This window comes from Mirounga angustirostris, unplaced genomic scaffold (genome assembly GCF_029215605.1).
Source record: "Mirounga angustirostris isolate CCGP_5_RB_7025 unplaced genomic scaffold, mMirAng1.0.hap1 SCAF_11, whole genome shotgun sequence".
In the NCBI taxonomy this organism is placed as follows: domain Eukaryota; kingdom Metazoa; phylum Chordata; class Mammalia; order Carnivora; family Phocidae; genus Mirounga; species Mirounga angustirostris.
In genome coordinates this window covers 2,163,222-2,182,583 of record NW_026991719.1, presented here as the reverse complement: position 1 = coordinate 2,182,583, position 19,362 = coordinate 2,163,222, and the positions used below count along the sequence as shown (strand labels likewise).

Genomic DNA, 19,362 nt, shown 5'->3' with positions numbered 1-19,362 from the left:
TGTGCTTCTTCCTTTTAAAAAAATATGTTTAAGCAAAATATTAAATGAATATAAGCAGCAATGTCGCTTTGCTCATAAAATTTGGGGATGCTTTTTCAATTTGTTTCATGTCCACGTGTTAGAAGGACCTTCAGGGTCAATGAAAGTTAGATGAATGAGAATGAATCAATGTTTCCACCTGTGTCACGTTGAGGTAAGCAATCCCGTTCGTAACGGTCAAGGCTGCAGATACAAATGATCTCAATGCCCAGGACATATGCCCTGGACACATGATCCAATTGGAGTCTGTGTCTACAGACAAGCCCAGAATTCCATGGGATGAACTTGACTTTCCCTCTCAATGAAGACCCTCTACTCATACCCATCCAACCATGCGTTCATCTATCACATCTGTCTATATATCTCCTATTCATCCATCCATCCATCCATCCATTCATCCACTAACCCATCCAACCACTTATCCACCCATCTACCCATCATATCTGTCTATCTTCTATCTATCCATCCATCCACCCATCCGTCCACTAACCCATCCATCCATTAACCCATCCATCCACTTATCCATCCATCTGTCCATCCATCCATCCATCCATCCATCTTTCCATCCATCATGTCTATCATCTATCTAAATATCTATCTATCTATCTACCTATCTATCTATCTATCTATCATCTATCTATATCATCTATCCATCCATCATATCTATCTATCCATCCATCATATCTATCTAAATATCTATCTATCCACCTACCTACCTATTGATCCATCCATCCATCCCTACATCTATTATGCTTATATCTATGTATCTATGTATCTATTTATCTACCTATCATCTATCCAAACATATATATACACACACCCACACATACAAATTATGTCTATGATCTGTGTTGAATATAAATTATACATTGCGCTTAGACAGTGGTCCTCAGTTTATAAACACACACGGACAAACACACACATGCTGAAGAACATGGATGTGTCCACGGGTGTAACAGGGTGATCAGGTCACACATTTTTAAAGGTTAAGCACACAATCTCAGCTTCAACGCCTAAATAGTCTAAAGACTATTCATTATCTTGCTTCCATTTAATGTTAATGTGTTTATTTATACAAAGCAATTTCACCACGGAAGCAACATGTATTTGTAGCAAATTGTTATGTTGGAAAGAGGAATTTCAGGGTTTTCTACCTGCTATTCCTGGAGCAAAACCACACTTGGGGATTCCTTTCAAAGATGTGTTCTTAATTTCTGCATTACTCTAGTGACATTTTAAGGAATTATTGATGTGAGCTTGAGATCAAAGAGGAACAAATCATACAAGATCATTGAGGAACCAGCCCTGAAGTTTGTCTACCTTCTCTAAGAACACCAGGCAAATGCAAGAAATTCCCATAGATACAATGTTGTAATCATGCTACCCACACGTATAGCTATAAGTACCATGATTAAAACATGTATGTATCAATGAAAATAGCTTAAAATAAAAACAACTCCTTATGCTTACAGAGCTTTTAGGGCTTAAAACAATACAAATGTGACACAATTTTTTTTTTTTTTTTTTTTTGGTCATCACTGTGATGTCTGCATTGGACTTCTCGTTATCCTATTTTCTATACAAATATAATCTCAACTTCCCAGAATGGAGTTTTCTTAATGGAGTCACAAGGCCAACAAGAGTCTCACAACTCATGCTGGTCTGCGTTATCCACTATACACTTGAACTGTAAATTGCTTAATTAGGTATTTTGTCGGGGCGCCTGGGTGGCTCAGTTGGTTAAGCGACTGCCTTCGGCTCAGGTCATGATCTCAGGGTCCGGGGATCGAGCCCCACATCGGGCTCCCTGCTCGGCGGGAAGCCTGCTTCTCCCTCTCTCACTCCCCCTGCTTGTGTTCCCTCTCTCACTGTCTCTCTCTCTGTCAAATAAATAAATAAAATCTTTAAAAAAAAAAAAATTAGGTATTTTGTCATAGGACAGATACCTGGCTACTTGCTAACTTTGTAAGATTATTATTTCTTTTAAGATTAAATGGAAACTAATCAATGTTAGGGGTGTTCTCTTTCAATGGAAATTGTGGCCAAATTCAAAAAATAAATTTGACCCTCTCTATCTATGACGATATGTCTAATATATAATTAGATCAGAATTTTCTATCTTTCTATCTATCTATCTATCTATCTATCTATCTATCTATCTATTATCTTATCTGTCTGCCTGTCATCCCTCTATCTATCAATCATCTATCACCTATCCATCCATTCATCCATCCCTCCCTCCCTCCATACATTTGTCACATCGATCTCCCTATCTATGTATCTATTTCTCTATATATCTATCATATCTATTTATCTATCTATCTATCTATCTATCATCTATCTATCCAAACACATATATACTCACCCACACATATAAATTATGTGTATGATCTGTGTTGAGTATAATTTCCAAATTATGCTAAGACAGTGGTCCTCAAGCAGGGACAATCTCCTTTCTGTTCAGAGGCCATTTGGTAATGTCGAGAGACATTTTCGGTCGCACAACTGGGGGTGGGGAGATGCTACTGCCATCTGCTGAGTGGACACAGACGATGCTGCTCAAAACCCTGCAATGCACAGGACAGCCCCCTACAGCAGAGAATGATCTGCCCCCAAATGTCAGTAGTGTCAGGGTTGAGGGACCCTGGGCTAAAGATTAGGAACTATTCAGCAAGATGCATTAAACAGACATGGATCATAAGCTCATCTACTGCCTACCCTACATGAGAACTAACACAGAAAGTCCCTAAACAACTTTTAATGAATTTTTAAAATAAACGAATGTGTAGTCTTTAAAACTGTGTTTGTAATTCCTAAACACAAGGAATCCCCTCCCAAACCCATAAACCTCAAACCACGCCTTGTTTACACATCAAGGTTGGGTCAAACATGCATCTGGCTTTGTCTGCAATCCTAAGCAGGAAGTGTTAGGGGTGGGGTTGGTCACTGGTTGGCAGAAGTCTGGGTGTCGGTGGCTTTCAGAAGTCCAGGAGGTGACGTTCAGGAAAGTGGATGAGGTGAAGGTTCTTCTTGCTTCCCTTGTGCAGACTTCACGCGTATTCACTGATTGAATGCATTTTGGGGTACAGTCAGAGTACTTCAAAGAAACTGAGACCCGTCTTTCCACTGTCCCCCGGAAAAGGGCATGTGAAAGACAGAACAGCTGACCCTATTTCCCAGAGAGGACCTGACATGTCCCAGGCACACACTCTTATCCTGTTGCTCCTCCATTAAGAAGGGGTCTACATGCCCTCCCCTGGGAGTTGAGATGGACTTACCCTGACCCCATGTCTTAGTTTGCTACGGCTGCTGAAACAGCACCACGGGCCGGCGGCTTAAACACCACAAACACTAGTTTGGGAAGCCAGAAGTCCAAAATGAAGGTGTGGGCAGGGCTGGTTCCTCCTAGAGACTCTGAGGGTGAAACTTCTCATGCCTCCCCGAGTTTCTGGTGGCTTCCGGAGATGCTGGGTGGCCCTGGGCTTGCAGATGCATCAGTCTCTGCCTCCTCCTTAACAGTCTCTTCCTCTGTGTGCATTTCCCGTTTTTTCCCCATATAAGGACATGCATTGCTGCGTTTAGGGACCACCTGGTTAATCCACGATGATCTCATTTCAAGATCGTTATTGACATCTACAAAGACCCCTTTTCCAAGTTAGGTCCTATTACCACGTCCCAGGTGGGCATATCTTTTTTGGGGGGGAGGGGGGTGGGCTAAGGTGTGTCACCCCTCAACTAAGTACGTGGTCCATGAAACACAAGATCCAGACCTCACATCCACTGGCCTTTCAGCCGTATGGCAGAATCTCAACGTTTTGCCCAAGGATTGGTGAATCCCCGTCCTGGGAATGAAGATTTATCCAGACGCCTTCAGATTCCTTCACGGTGACATCTTAGGAATTGTAGACCTCTCAGACACATTTTCAAATCCTGCTACTTAGATCTTCACCCCCTGGCCAAGATGGAAGCATGGTCTGCATTGAAAGGTGCCCTGTCCTGCCACGGAAGGGTGGATCCATTGACAGACGAGCTTCCCCTAAACTCTGCAGCTCACTTCACTGAACACTGTTGTCCATCTTTGGGAAATCTGAGTCTCTTTTCACGTTTCCTGGACAAACCCACAGAGACCCCTCACTTTTAATAGCTAAAGCTCTGCCATAGGGTGTATAGTGAACTTCGGTTCCACGCATCTCTGTACAGCACCCTAAATTCATTCCTAAATGTGTTTTGAGGTCTGTATTCCTCAGGGATTTCACACCGCAGAACGTCCCTATCCCAGGAAGGTCTTTTCTCTTTGTATTTACCCAAGCTTATCTGCAACGCTTACCTCATCTTTCTTCCAACACACTCAGCAAAACCCCAAACAAACGATACCCAGCACTCGTCTTGTATAAAGAGCTGCTGTTTATTATGTATGTGCATCATCTTGTTGGGGGTGCTGGTGGCCCCAGGTAAACCCAACTGAGAGGTGCACGAAGCATCCTTCGTGGTTCCGTATTTGAGTCTGATTCCAGGCATGAGCTTACAGATGGTCTTCTTCTTCCTCCAGCTATGTGGGATCTCTCTATTCTTGAATAGTGTCTGCAACTACTCAGGACTATGACCATATCGCCTAAGGCTGTTCTGAACTGGACTTCCTGGGTCTGATGCTGATTGCCTCATTATGGCACACAGCTGTACCTCAAACAAAAACAAAGCAAACCACTTCTGTATCTTCTTCCCAAGGACACTCTGTACCCTTCTGAGTAGAACAATATTTCAGACACAGGGACATCTTCCAAGATGCGATCAGGGTCTCAGCCTCCCACTGGGGGCTTAGTCTGGACCCCTGTAGGAACAGTGACCCACACAAGTCACCTCATGTGACCACATGCATACAGTTGGAAGGGTCTCCGTACTGGGCATGGAGATTTCCTTACTCTTGGTGTCACTGGCAATTGGATCACCTCCTTCATCTTGGACAGCTGAGCTCTTCCTTCAGGCTCTCAAAACAAAATCACATATGTTTGATTCCCTCTTCCCAGACCAATTTCTCGTGGGAACTTGGCACCCAATGGACAGCTCCAGAGTTACATTTCTGCAGTTCTGAAGTAGCCCCGACTTGCCTGCTTCAACTGAACAATCCTGGCTCCAGCATTAAGCAACAAAACCTCCATGCATCAAAGGATGCCAGGCGACCTTTGTGTCCCTAGCTTCAGCCCCAGATCCAATCTGGCAGAAACCAAGTGTTACATCCTTTGCACTCTTGCCCAACAGCCAAGCTGGGCATGATCTTTAAAACCAGCCAAGTACATTCCTTAGGAATACATCACGGTTTCTTTTTCCTCTTCCTTATATATCTCAAGGCATTGTAGAGTGAGACCTGTTCTTATAAATTCAAAAATAAATAAACAGTAATTAGTGGCATGAGAGATTCATAGCCCATAATTTTTAGCCCCATGTGGGTTGGTCTAATTATACCCAAGAAACCGTAAAAAATTGGAGTGGGGAGATCTTTCCCTCCGTCGAATGTGGGGACATACAATTTTCTCAGAGGTTTCATTTTTGGATTTACTTTTCCCTTTGTCTGTTCGGCCTCCATCAGCTTCATAAATATGGATTGAACCGTAGGAGCTGTTTGTGCTGGGATGTCGTGTCAGCTCTGTTGGGCATCGATGACCCGGATTGCATCTCTCCCGGTAAACAGATTGTTATAGGATTTGTGTCCTTTAGAGCTCACGGTTCTTGCTCACACCGCTGGGAAGAATGAAGAGGTAGACCAGATGGTGAGTGGTGGGCAGCAAAGCAATGTTTATTGAGCAAAAGTACAAAGCTCCCAGAAAGGGAGACCCCAATGGGTTTCCCCCCAAGTTTCTAAGTTTAAGGTTTTTATGAGCTCTTTTGCGGGACTATCTTAAGCAATCGGGGTGTGCTGAGTTGTGACAATCAGGGCTTTAGTCATGTATCTGTCGACCTATTAGGTTCATGTCTACATGCTGACATTTGTTTTTTGTTTTTTGGTTTTTCTTCTGACATCTGGGGGCTTGGGTCTTAACTACCCCTTGACTGTGATATTGACAAATGCTTTTATGGTTCATTGTCTTATTTTAGGACATTTTGCAGAAGTCATTTCTGCAAAGGCTGCAAAGCAGAATGTCAGTGTGGTCCTGTCTAAGCTGCAAAATAGGAAGTCAGTGCTGTTTGATCTTAGCTGTCCTGACTCCATATTTTCTTGTTGGGGACCCTGGTGCTGACTCCCTAACTGTCCAACTCTCTGCCAACAAGGTGACTGCCCCAGCTGCCGGGTGGCATGCCTTCTGAGCTGCTTTTCCACTGAGGGTGGTGTGTTCCTTCTTCCTCAGCGCGCTGGGCCCTCAATGACCGTATGACCTTCAGCACGTCTTGGAGATGGCCACAGAGGGGGTTCCACGTACCCAACACATGACCTTCACTCTCCTGGCAGCCAACACAATTAATGTATTCTGCTTTTTTATTTTGTTGTTTTATTTTATTTTGTTTTGTTTGATTTCGTTTTGTTTGATTTTATTTCATTTTGCGTTATTTGATTTTATTTTGTTTTGTGTTGTTCTGTTTTCTGTTTTGTTTTATTGTATTATATTGTCTTGTATGGTATTTTTTCAATCAACATGTTTTAATACCTGATATCAAGGAACAGCTCCTGTTCAGAAAGTCAAACCGAACACAAGTGATGTAATGTGATCCCTCCCGTCATCCTGAATTGATTTACCCTCCTCATCGCAAAGCCCTGTGTTTCGGGGATCCCTTCTGGAAGGTCTGCACAGAGCGTCCCTGAGCCCCCAGAATGGCATATGGTTTCACATCGCACAAATACATCCTATGAGGCAAGGTGTTCCTTATCATATTACTCTGAGATCTTTCCCACAAATATACATGTACAGATCACCTTCCTTTATTGTTTTTTTTTTTTTATGGCTATGACATAGTCTCTTGGAAGGGCATGCCTCGATTTATTTTTTTTATTTTGTAGAATAAATAGACGTCATTGCTTGGAGCCGTTTCAGGTTCACAGAAGCATGCAACACAACGTGCAGATGGTTCCCACGTCCGCCTGGCCCTGCACCCCGTTTCCCCTCTTACAAACATCTCCCATAACTGTGGTACATGCCTTACCGTTTCTGAACCAGTATCAACGCATTCACACCCCAAACCCACAGCATCCATCAGGGTTCACTCTGCTGGTGCACAGCCTCTGGGTTTTGCAAAACTCATCGACCCACCAAGAGGGCATCCCGCAGAGGTGCCCCACTGCCCTACCACGCATTAATTCATCTCGTCACCACTATTTGCTGCTGCAGAACCCCAGAAGCCTCCACCCCCGCCCCCCCGGCTCTCGGTCCTCAGCAGAATCCCTCGAGGAAATAGGAAAGGTGTCTGAGCCGCCACCCCGAGACATGCATCAGTGGGGCCCTGCTAGAGCCCACACTCTGCAGGGTTTTCCAGCGTTTCATGGACTTCTCCCCAAGTCTGGGTCTTTGAAGCCTATTGTCCACTCAGCAGGTACACGGATCCTTTTATTTATTCTTATTTAATTTTTTTTAATTTAAAAAAAGATTTTATTTATTTATTTATTTAAGATTTTATTTATTTATTTGAGAGAGAGAGAGCACAAGCGGGAGGGGCAGAGGGAGAGGGAGAGACAGAATCTCAAGCAGACTCCATGCTGAGTGTGGAGCCTGATGTGGGGCTCGATCCCAGGACCCTGAGATCATGACCTGAGCCTAAACCAAGAGTCGGATGCTTAACCCAATGAGCCACCCAGGCGCCCCAAAAGCATTTTATTTATTTAGAGAGTGAGTGCAAGCTGGGGGAGGGGCAGAAAGAGAGAGAATCCCAAGCAGACGCCACACTGAGCGCCAAGCCCAACGCGGAGCTCGCTCTCACGACCCTGAGATCATAACCTGAGCCAAAATCAAGAGTCGGAGGCTCAACCAACTGGGCCACCCAGGCGCTCCTGCAAGGATCCTTTTAATATTGAGCCTGGCAGGTGACTTTCCCGCTTACAATTTGACAGCCGTGCTGCATTTTGCTCGGAGTTTGGGTTGCCAAATAAAATACAGGATACCAGCGGAACTCAAATTGCAGATAAACCGTGAGTGATGTTTTTAGTGTAAGGATGCCCAAATATTGCATGGGACATACTTATCCTGTAAGAATTATTTGTGTTTTGTGTGAAATTCAAATTCATCTGTGCTTTTAGTATACGTACATCCCAAATTGTGCATGGGATATACTTATAATAACAGAATTATTCATTATTTACTTGAAATTCAGATTCAGCTAGTTGATTAGTGTAAGTATATCCCAAATATTACACAGGACTTATATATTTTATATATACTTATAATAAAAGAAGGATTTGTTGTTTATCTCAAATTCAAATCCATCGCCACATTTAGTATAATTATGTCCCAAAGATTGCATGGGCGTTACACTCAAATTCAAATTCAACCAGTGGCCTAGTGTGAGTATGTCCCAATTATTACATGGGACATACTTAGAATAAAAGAATTATTCATTATTTGAAATTCAAATTCAACTGGGTGTTGAGTGTAAGTACATCCCCAATACAGAATGGGATATACTTACACTAAAACAACTATGTATTGTTTATCTGAAATTCAAAGTGATCTTGGTGTTTAGCCTAAGTATGTCCCAAATATTACATGGGGACATATTTTATACTAATATATATACATATATATACATATTTTATACTAATATGTATATATTAAGTATATACACATATATACTATATGTATATTATATATATTATATATATATTTATATATACATTGTTCATCTGAAATTCATCTTGGTGTTTAGCCTAAGTATGTCCCAGATATTATATGGGGATATATTTTATACTAATATATATACATATATATACATATTTTATGCCAATATGTATATATTAAATATATACACATACATACTATATGTATGTTATATATATATACATTGTTTATTTGAAATTCATCTTGGCGTTTATCTTAAGCATGTTCCAAATATTACATGGGGGACATATTTTATACTAATATATATATATTAAATATATACATATACACTATACATATATATTATATATATTTATATATACATTGTTCATCTGAAATTCAAATTCATTTTGGTATTTAGGCTAAGTATGTTTCTTTTTTTTTTAAAGATTTTATTTATTTGACAGAGAGAGCACAAGCAGAGGGAGAGGGAGAAGCAGGCTCCCTGCTGAGCAAGGAGGCTGATGTGGGATTCGATCCCAGGACCCTGGGATCATGACCTGAGCTGAAGGCAGACGCTTAACCAACGGAGCCACCCAGGAGTCCCAGCCTAAGTATGTTTCAAATATTACATGGGGACATATTTTATACTAATATATATAATATATATATTAAATTTATACATATATATACTACCCATATATTTTATGGATATATGTATTATATATATATGTCTGTGCATATATATATACACACAGACATTGTTCATCTGAAATTCAAATTTCACTGGGCATCCTGCATTTTTTTTAAAGCTTTTATTTTTAAGTAATCAGTAATCTCTACACCGAGCGTGGGGCTGGAAGTCACAGCCCGGTGATTAAGAGTTTCATGCTCCGCTGACCGAGCCAGCCGGGCGCCCCTCATCCTGCATTTTTATTTGCTCAATCTGGCAACGCTACCTGGAGGAAGGGGCAAACTCATCATAAGGGCTTGCTAGGGTCCTACCCTCTGCAGCTGGGCCTGCTACACTCAGTCCACGCTGTCCCTGTCCCTTCCCCTGACACGCACTCCCTGGCTCCGACCCTCCTTCAGGTCATTGTTCAAATCCCACCCCCTCTGCAAGCCCTCCTAGATAAGCACAGACGCGCCCATATCTATATGTAAATCATCCTACATCTCCGCACATACATGTATACGGTAAGGTATAAAATATTAACGTGTACTTATACCCATGTAATTATATGTATAGAGTGAAAACAGATAATTACTGCATTCCACACGCACCCCCTCCCTCCGGCCCTCCCACTTTGCTATTTCTGTTTTTCCAGCCAGTACGTCACATCCTCTCAACAACCTGTAATGCTCATTGTCCTTCGCTCCCCAGTGGGATCCAAGCCCCAGGAGATGGGGATGTGGGTCTGCTTATCCCTGTTTCACCGAAATGCCCACACTGGGAGTGCCTGGCACTTGGTACGGTCTTTACCAGCCTTGGTTGTTTCAAACTCTGCTGCAATGAGCCGTCTTCCCCAAATGCCTTCACAGGCCAGGGCACATTTCCCCAAACACACCCAGACGAGCAGGTGCATGTGACCATCGTGACGGTCACTTCCTGATAATCCTCCATAACGTTTGCACGCACTGACACTCTCACTTTTGGAGTCCTGCAGTGCCCGTGGCCTGGAAAGCCAACCTATGTGGGGTGCTGTGTATGGTGCCCATCATGTGGGGGGACTGGACACCCAGCTTTGAGCTAAGCTGCCTTCCTCCATTGGGAGAGGCTGAGAGACTTTTCTCAGGGGTTGGCACAGACCCGAGGACCGGCTGGGGCACAGACTCAAGTCCCTGATGACAACCCTCCAAGGCAGCAGAAACAGGAGCCCCAGCCCCTACACGACTATCAAGATCCAGGGCACAAAGGCCACACAGATATTTTGCACGCTAACATCTGCCTTTAAAATTAGCTTATGTACTTGTAAATTTTGCATGCTTTAAATGATTATAAATGCACACATCAATATATATATACACACACACATAAATATGCACAAGCATGTGGCTTAATAGATATTTAAGTTTGTATATATATGTATATATGCTTATACACACTTAGGTTGATATTTGTATATATGTTTATACATATTTGTCTACTATGTATACATATATATTATATTGTAACATATATATTCTGTATACAGACAAACATATGTCTATATAAAAACGTGTATATATTTTTCCTAGACAATACAAACACAAATATGCCTTTCCTTTATGGTTTCATGGTTTCTTAGAAAATTTTCCCTGTCCCCAAATGATGTATATATATATATATATATTTAAAGATTTATTTATTTATTTGACAGAGAGAGACACAGCGAGAGAGGGAACACAAGCGGGGGGAGTGGGAGAGGGAGAAGCAGGCTTCCCGCTGAGCAGGGAGCCCGATGTGGGGCTCGATCCCAGGATCCTGGGACCATGACCTGAGCCGAAGGCAGACGCTTAACCAACTGAGCCACCCAGGTGCCCCTAAATTATATATATATATTTTATAAATGCAGTTATTATACGTTTTTTATTGTTACCCTTTTAAAGTCTGTATTTCATCTCATACTCCACGATTTTATTTTTACACACGCATCTTGACACGTGGAGAATTGATCCTGGCATGAAGGAGCCAAGAGGAAATCCCCTTTTTAGAAACTTTAAATCGCCATCCAGTTGTCTGCATAACATTTCCTGGGTAAGCTGTGCTCTCTCCACCACATGCAGATGGCAGGTGCGCTCTGGACTCCAGAGAAATGCACCTCTTGAGGTCTTTTCTGCTGCAATACCAAACTATTTTTTAAAGTCCGGAAAACCGAGTTCCCATGTGATGAGAAGTCTCCTTTTCTCAGCATTCTGGAATCCCGGCTCTCACGCGGGCTCTCCCACATCAACCATTTGCCTCGCAGGGTCAGGCTGCGACGTGCGCTTTGGTGGGCTGATGCCGACCCATTCCCGAGGAATCCTACTCACCAAGCTCTTTCCTCCAAGGTCAGGGCATGACTCTGCCTTCGCTCACACCTCCCTCGCTCATGCTTCACGACTCCTCAAGTTTCCTCCTTACAAGTCTTGCCACGATAAATACCGATGACTCACTGAAAACTATCTGGTTTGCAGATAAGACCCCGTAGATGTTCTCGTTCCTCCGTCCTGGAAATGAAGATTAAACGCACAACCACCAGCTTTCTAGCAAGATCTGACAGAACTCTCAGTCCAATCTGTCACATCACGGAAACCGGTTTCCAAACCTCTCCATTCGTATCTTCTAGGAAATCATTTCTTGTGCTCTGAAGTCAGCTTCCTCATTACAAGAAAATATATGAAACACTGAAAAATAAAAAGTATAAAGATTCTCAGAATGTAATAATAACACCCCCCCCTTTTTTTTTTTACTATTTACGATGAGTGCAGAGATTTCCCCACACGAACAAAAAAGTAGACACACCCCTCTATCTGGATGTTGAATGTATTTCTACGTTTTTCTCTATCATAAAAACTGCCTTGAATAATGGGTGTATTACTTTGCTAGGGTCACTGTAACAGTATTCACAGGACACACATTTATTCTCTGATAGTCCTGGAGGCTGGGAGTCTGAGATCCAGGCAGGGCTGAGGCTGGGAGTCTGAGATCCAGGCAGGGCTGGGGGCTGGGAATCTGAGATCCAGATGGGCTGGAAGCTGGGAGTCTGAGATCCTGGTGGGGCTGGAGGCTCGGAGTCTGAGATCCAGGAGGGGCTGGAGGCTGGGAGTCTGAGATCCAGGCAGGGCTGAGGCTGGGAGTCTGAGATCCAGGGATTGGAGGCTGGGAGTCTGAGATCCAGGTAGGACCAAACCTGGGAGTGTGAGATCCAGGCGGGGCTGGAGGCTGGGAGTGTGAGATCCAGGGGCTGGAGGCTGGGAGTCTGAGATCCAGGCAGGGCTGAGGCTGGGAGTCCGAGATCCAGGCAGGCCCGAGGCTGGTTCCTCCTGAGGCCTCTCTCCTGGGCGTGTAGACCGTGTTCTTCCTGTGTCCTCATGTGGTCATCCCTCTGTGCAGATCTGTGTCCTCATCCCCTCCTCTTATAAGGACCCCAGCCTATGGGATCAGGGTCCACCCTACTGACCTCATTTTACCTTAATCCCCTCTTTAAAGACCCCATATCCCAATACAGTCCCATTCCAAGGTCCTGGGGGTTTGGGCTTCAACTTGCAAATTTTGGGGGACACTATCCAGCCCCTAACCATGGCTAATCTTGATCACAAAGCCGTCGATATTCTCCAAAATTTAATTTTGAAAAATAAATTCACAGACATAAAGTGAGACCGAAATGTATGATCACTTCTAACACTGTAAGGCTTCCACTAATGGACATTACCACTAAATGTGTGTTAAGAATTCTCTGGTCTGCATGGAATAGCTCATCTTTCTTTCTTTTTTCTTTTTTTTAAAGATCTTATTTATTTATTTGCGAGAGAGAGAATGAGAGACAGAGAGCATGAGAGGGGGAGAGTCAGAGGGAGAGGCAGACTCCCCGCCGAGCAGGGAGCCCGATGCGGGACTCGATCCCGGGACTCCAGGATCATGACCTGAGCCGAAGGCAGTCGCTTAACCATCTGAGCCACCCAGGCGCCCTCTTTTTTTTTTTTTTTTTTTTAAGATTTTATTTATTTATTTGAGTGAGAGAAAGAGAGATCACGAGCAGGGGGGAAGGGTAGAGGGAGAAGCAGACCCTGAGATCATGACCTGAGTCCAAGGCAGATGCCCAAATGACTGAGCCACCCAGGCGAGCCCGTAGCTCATCCTCCTAATGTTAGCTGGGTTAAAAAAAAAACAACAAAAAACAGTGGCCACTTTTGTTCTTTGATACATTTCTTTGTTACTTATTAGCAACATTTTTTCCTCCCTATGTGAATGACCCCCAGTATGCCTTTTTGGCAGGGGTTTATTAGTACATTAATGCCCTTTTTGACCAGATATCAGTTTGGCTTTATGTACCATGCACACTGCCCGTCAATGTATTTTAGTTTTGTTTATATTTCCGTAACTTTCTCACATTTTTGGGTAGTGGGATCTGTTCATCTACTTACCCCCGTGGTTCTATTTCTGACAAGTTTAGAGCATCCTTCCACGACCACACAGGGATTTGAAAACCGGCCCCGGGATTTTCTTCTAGTTTTATTGTTTTGATTTTATCTCCCCTGGACACCTGATATTCCTGGAATTTATTTTTCCCTTCTTGCGACGTCTTCCCGGTATTTTTAAAGACAGTACAAGGTGAGTATCTAAGTAGCATTTAATCCCAAACAGATAACAGTTTGGTAACTAGTATATCATTTACGATGGCTGGAGAAACACACAACTCGATTTGAGACAATTTTTCTCATGTTACTTTGTCAGACTCTTGAGTTACTTAAAAGCTTGAGAGGCTAGCCCAGGAGCCAAAAGGAGTGGAAAAGCTTATCTGACCCCAGTGATAAGGTCAGGGCACTTGTTTGCATTTTGCAAAGCGTGATGCAACCGTGTGCATTCAATATCACGGCTTAGATTTCCCATAAACCTCTCCAGCATCTGAGAAGCACCATCTCTCGGGCATCTCTTGGATGAAGAGTAAACTCAGCAAAGTCTAATTATAGGCTCGTCCGACCCAGAAAGTGCTACCCCCAGCAATGCTTCCTATATGGTTTTCTTTGAAATCACTCAAGAAAAGCCTCCGAGTAAATAGGCACGTTTGGAAGCATTATTTTTAGAAGTCAGCGCTCCATGCACAAATAAGCACGTCCATCTGCCTTGGGATGTGTTCAGATTTTCAAAACTTTGACTTGGCGAGACAAGGGAGCCTCAGGGTTTTGCTTGATTTTAGTGACTGATGACTCACTGATCGTACTTCAGTCTGCAATTATTTGAGGACTCATGTTTCTACCCTGGGATGACTTAATTGTTCTGAGCCCATTTGGAATTTATGACCTCCCCACCCAGGGCGCTGTGTGTGGTGTCTCCGTGGTGAAAACTTCCTTTGCATCACCGGGCACGGCGTTTCGAGGGCAGCTTCACCTGGTTTGAACACGTGTTGGGTTTTTTTTTTTAATTGGGGTCTTTTTTGGGCGGGAGATCAGGGCATTTCTAAAACAAGTGAGGTTGGAGCAGTTTGGAAACTGGATCCCGTCTGCATGAAAATATGGCACCTGGTGCCCAGACACACTGCTGTGCGTGGGGGTGACTCAGCGGGGCTCACGCTGGAGCAAGGCACGGACTCGTGTGGCTACACATATAATTATAAAATAAGTTTCATCACCTCTGATTACTCACGATTGGCCTGGCTCCATCCACGAAGGCCCAAGTGCCCAGCACTGTCACAGAACGTAACCCACGAACTAGGTTACCATGAATTCCCTAACACATTAAACCCACGGGGCCGTCCCGTCACCAAGAAGAAATGAGAACCACAAGCCTGCAAAGCTGGGAACAGCGCGTGCTGCTCAATCTTGGAATCACTCCTAGCTAAGAAAATGTTCATCGGTGGTCAACGAAAACACCCAAGCCCCGATAACTGCCCCTGAAACAGCTCGTCTGAGAAACTGGGAGCAAATACACTGACCACGGAAAACCACCCTGTTCTATTCCTACTACACAGGGGGCACCCAGTAGGGAGCTTTGTCTGCATTACGGGGAGATCTAAGGAGTGAAGTCTGAAACCCTAAGCCTGTAGCTAAACACCCACCAGAATTTTCTGCCTGCCTCCAAAGACCAAATCCTAAGTGGACAGATCTTCCGGCATCCAGTGATTAAAAAAAAACCTCCCATCCCTGGCTGAGTCCAGATTCAATGCATTGCTCCATTGTTTGAAGGATCGCTTTCCAGAAGCCCTGGGAAGGCCTCTTCTAACAAAGTATGGAAACCCACCATGTATATTTCTAAAGTATGGGTTTATCTCACTGAGGGACAATACACAGGGATATATTTAACTCAAAATATATAGGGGTGCCCGGGGGGCTCAGCCCGTAAAGTGTCTGCCTTCGGCTCAGGTCATGATCTCAGGGTCTTTTTTTTTTTTAAAGGATTTTATTTATTTATTAGAGAGAGAGAGAATGAGAGACAGAAAGCACGAGAGGGAAGAGGGTCAGAGGGAGAAGCAGACTCCCTGCCGAGCAGGGAGCCCGATGCGGGACTCGATCCCGGGACTCCAGGATCATGACCTGAGCCGAAGGCAGTCGCTTAACCAACTGAGCCACCCAGGCGCCCCATGATCTCAGGGTTTTGAGATCGAGCCCTGTGTGGGGCTCCCTGGTCAGCGGGGATCCTGCTTCTCCCCCTGCTTGTGCTCTCTCTTTCATAAATAAAGAAAATCTTTAAAATATATATACTTATATTTTTTCATATATAAACATATGCTTATAAATATAAATTGTAATGTTCGCAAAGGCAGCTGAACATGTCTTTTAGAATATATATATTAGAATTTATAATAAAATATATTAGAATATACATTACAGAATGTTAGAATATACTCTATAATATATGTCTAATAATATATATATAAGTTGTAAAGTGTGAAGGCAGCTGAACACGTCTTTTAGGATATACATGTTACAATTTATAATAGAATATATTAAAATATATTAGAATATATTATGTTACAACATAATATATAATCTACATATCATTTTATGTATATATAAGTTGTAAAGTCTGTGAAAGCACTCTTTTAGAATACAGATAATAAAATATTTTAGAAGATATATTCTAGAATACAGTAGAATATAATGTATATAATATATAATATGTATACATTGTAAAGCCTGTGAAGGTAACAGTATACTTTTTAATTTTAACTCAGTATCTACACACTCACATATACACACACATACATATTTATGCACCTACATTTGTATGTATTTGTATGTATATTTGTATGCACGCATATATATTTGCTTGTATAATATATGCACACATATGCATGCATATACACAAAATACATACGTATTCGAAATGAAGAATTCGCATACCGGGATGGTTGTGCGTTGTTTCGCGAGTCACAGGCTGTGGTTTCTGAAGAATTTTTATGATCCTTCCAGATGAAAGCTGCTTTGTACAGCAAGGTGTTGCAAAACCTGCCCGGGATATTTATAGGAAGAGGTAGGTATGTGGTCAGTCTCAGGGGCCGGAGAGGAAGGAGTCGCATCAACTCTGCAACCCAGAGTTGAATTCTGAAAGTTTGTCCCTAACCCTTTTCTAAAAGCCTGGGTGCCCCCGGAAGGAAAAAGCATGTCCTTAATTGACCTAGCCTTAACCACTAACCCTAGCTACCTAAGAGCATCAGAGTGGCAAGGGAGACGGGGACGTACCCCCGAGGACAGCCCTGGGTCCCCCCAATCGCTCAGGAGGGCCTCGTGGCCCGAGCGCCTCCCTGTTCCAAGCCGGTGCACGCGGCCTGCTCAGGGCACGCATTTTTTGCATTCCAGCTCAAGATTTGGCAACAAGCAAAGACAGCCAAGGGCCAGACAGCCGCACCCCGAGCTCGCATCTGATTTCCTGTGGCCCCCTCCCAGTTGGCCAAGCCAGGCAGACGGGGCCTGGGGTCTGTAAAAATACAGCCCCCTCCCCGAATCCAGGACACCCCCCGCCCAAGGGCGGAATGGCCGAGATGCCTCCAAACGAGGTGGGAGGCGGTAGGTATGTCCTCTCTTTGGAAGCTCAAAGTGTGGTCCACGAGGCCGCAGCTGGGAACAGCCCTTCCCGGCCCCGCGTTTTAGCCGGATGCCCGGGGACAGGGTGGCCAGATAAAAGAGAGAATGTCCAGTTACATTCCAGTTTCGGATACGCACCAGTCATCTCTTGTGTACAAAAGTATATCCAAATACGGCCTGGGACCTACCCTGCGGGAGTTGGGGTGGGGGTGGGACACTCCTTGGGTATCTGAAATGCAAATGGATCTGGGGCGCCCTGCATTTCTTTTCCAAAATTGTGCCAGGTGTGTCTAAAACAGCGAGCCATCCAGGGGCACGCGTGGCGTTTGGGTTTTTTTTTTGGGGGGGTTCTCTCTCTTAAACCTGTGTCTCCTTGTTTTTGTTTAAAAGATGGTTTTTGGAAATAGTCATGGACTCGTAGGAAGGTGCCCAGAAACTGGAGGGAAGGGGGAGCCCGGCGCACTCGCGCGCCCGCCCCTCCTCCCTTAGCAAGCATTTTGCATCACCACGGTCCCCCCGAGAAACCAGGAAGCGGACACGGGCAGCCGCCCTCGGGGACGCGCCGGCACCGAGTAGCAGCCTCCGGAGCGTCCCATCAGCCTTCAGCTCCGGTTCCGCTCGATTTTTTAACTTTTGTTGGAGGCACGCCCTCCCCGTGCCCAGCGCGCCCCGCCTCCCACCCTTCCGGGCTGGGGCGCCAGGAGCGCGGTGGCCTGCCCGCACGTCCCCCGGGGGAGCTGGGCTGGGCTGCGCTGGGGACCGCACCCCTGGGGCGCCCCCGGCGGCGCAGGGGGCGCGGCCACCTCCCCAACGCCAACCCGCCCCCGCGCGCCGGCCTCTCGGATCCGGGCCTAGGGCGCGGCGGGGGCGGGGCGCGGGGGCCCCAGCGACACCCCGGTCGGCGGGCCGAGCCCGGGCGGGCGCCGGGGCGGGCCGGAGAGCGCGCGGCCCCGCCCAGGCCGCTTCCGCCCGGCCCCCCAGCAGCGCGCACGCAGCGCGGGCGCGGGAGGCGGCGGGCGCGGGCCACGAGGAATGAACAGGGAGCCGGGCGCCCGCGGCCGGGACCCCGCCTCGCCCCCGCCAGCCCGGGCCGCGCCCCCCGCCCCGGCCGCGCCGCCGCCCCCGCCGCCCCCGCCGCCCCCGCCGCCGCCGCCCGGGCCCCCGGGCCCGCCCCCCGAGGCCGCCGGCTACTCCCACCGGCTGTTACTGCTACTGCTGCAGTGAGCGCCGCCCCGCGCCCCGCCATTGTCCCCGCCGCTCCGCCAGTCGCGCCGGGCCGCGGACCGGGAGGCGGGGAGCGCGCATGGCTGGGCGTCGCTGATGCTGCCGCCGCCGCCGCGCCGCCCTCCGAGGCTGCGTCCCGGGAAGCCCGGACCTCCGCGCTGCCCGGCCCGGCCCGGCGCCCCGGACTGGAGCGCGCCCCCATGGAGGCGCCCGGGCTGGCCAAGGCGGCCAAGGCGGCCGCGACGGGCCCCGAACCTCAGGAGAGCCGTGGGGACACCCCCGACGGGGCGCCCGCGCTCTGCCCCAGCCCCGAGGCGCCCTCGCCCGAGCCGCCAGCCTACCGCCTGCAGGACTTCGACACGCTGGCCACCGTGGGTGAGTAGGGCGCGCGGGCATCCGGCCCGCAGGTCCCTCGGCGCCGCCCGGGACGCTGGCGTCAGACAAAGGGCCGGCGTGCCGTCGCCCGGCTGCCTCCCTGAGCCGGCCCTGCCCGGTCCCGTCTGCTCGGGGCGTCCGCGCGGGCTGGCCGTGCGCCCCTGGACGCTCGGGCGCGCCCAGAGTTGGAAGGGTGTCCCCCCCGCAAGCTCCCGCGAGCCTCCCCAAGTGCCCGCGCTCAGTCCCGCGCCCCAGGACTCTCCTTCTTTAGAACTCGCCTCCCCCT

At 46.4% G+C, this 19,362-nt stretch overlaps 1 protein-coding gene and 2 long non-coding RNA genes across 7 annotated transcripts in view; 2 read left to right on the top strand and 1 right to left on the bottom strand.

Annotated features, from left to right (window-relative positions):
• Nucleotides 1–5,385: 5,385 nt before the first annotated feature.
• Nucleotides 5,386–12,071, top strand: LOC123851320 (uncharacterized). 3 transcript variants are annotated; one of them, XR_010406012.1, is made up of 6 exons: nt 5,386–5,804; nt 6,381–6,495; nt 6,689–7,557; nt 8,072–8,149; nt 9,242–9,388; nt 11,931–12,071. It is a non-coding gene; the product is annotated as an uncharacterized LOC123851320 (long non-coding RNA). The 3 variants fall into 3 exon arrangements; XR_008505978.1 differs by lacking the exon at nt 8,072–8,149 and having other exon boundaries at nt 5,386–5,717; XR_008505976.2 differs by lacking the exon at nt 8,072–8,149.
• Nucleotides 11,103–19,325, bottom strand: LOC129045791 (uncharacterized). The gene is made up of 3 exons (XR_008505979.2): nt 19,043–19,325; nt 16,797–16,901; nt 11,103–12,140 (listed from the first exon to the last, which is right to left on the bottom strand). It is a non-coding gene; the product is annotated as an uncharacterized LOC129045791 (long non-coding RNA).
• Nucleotides 18,616–19,362, top strand: part of PRKX (protein kinase cAMP-dependent X-linked catalytic subunit) — a 79,850-nt gene continuing 79,103 nt past the window's right edge. The window contains exon 1 of one of the 3 annotated variants that reach the window (XM_064573689.1): nt 18,616–19,076. In XM_064573689.1, coding sequence (XP_064429759.1) covers nt 18,902–19,076 — 175 coding nt within the window. In that variant the 5' untranslated portion in view covers nt 18,616–18,901. The remainder of the gene's footprint in view (nt 19,077–19,362) is intronic. The other 2 variants (XM_064573688.1, XM_064573687.1) reach the window with 2 other exon arrangements.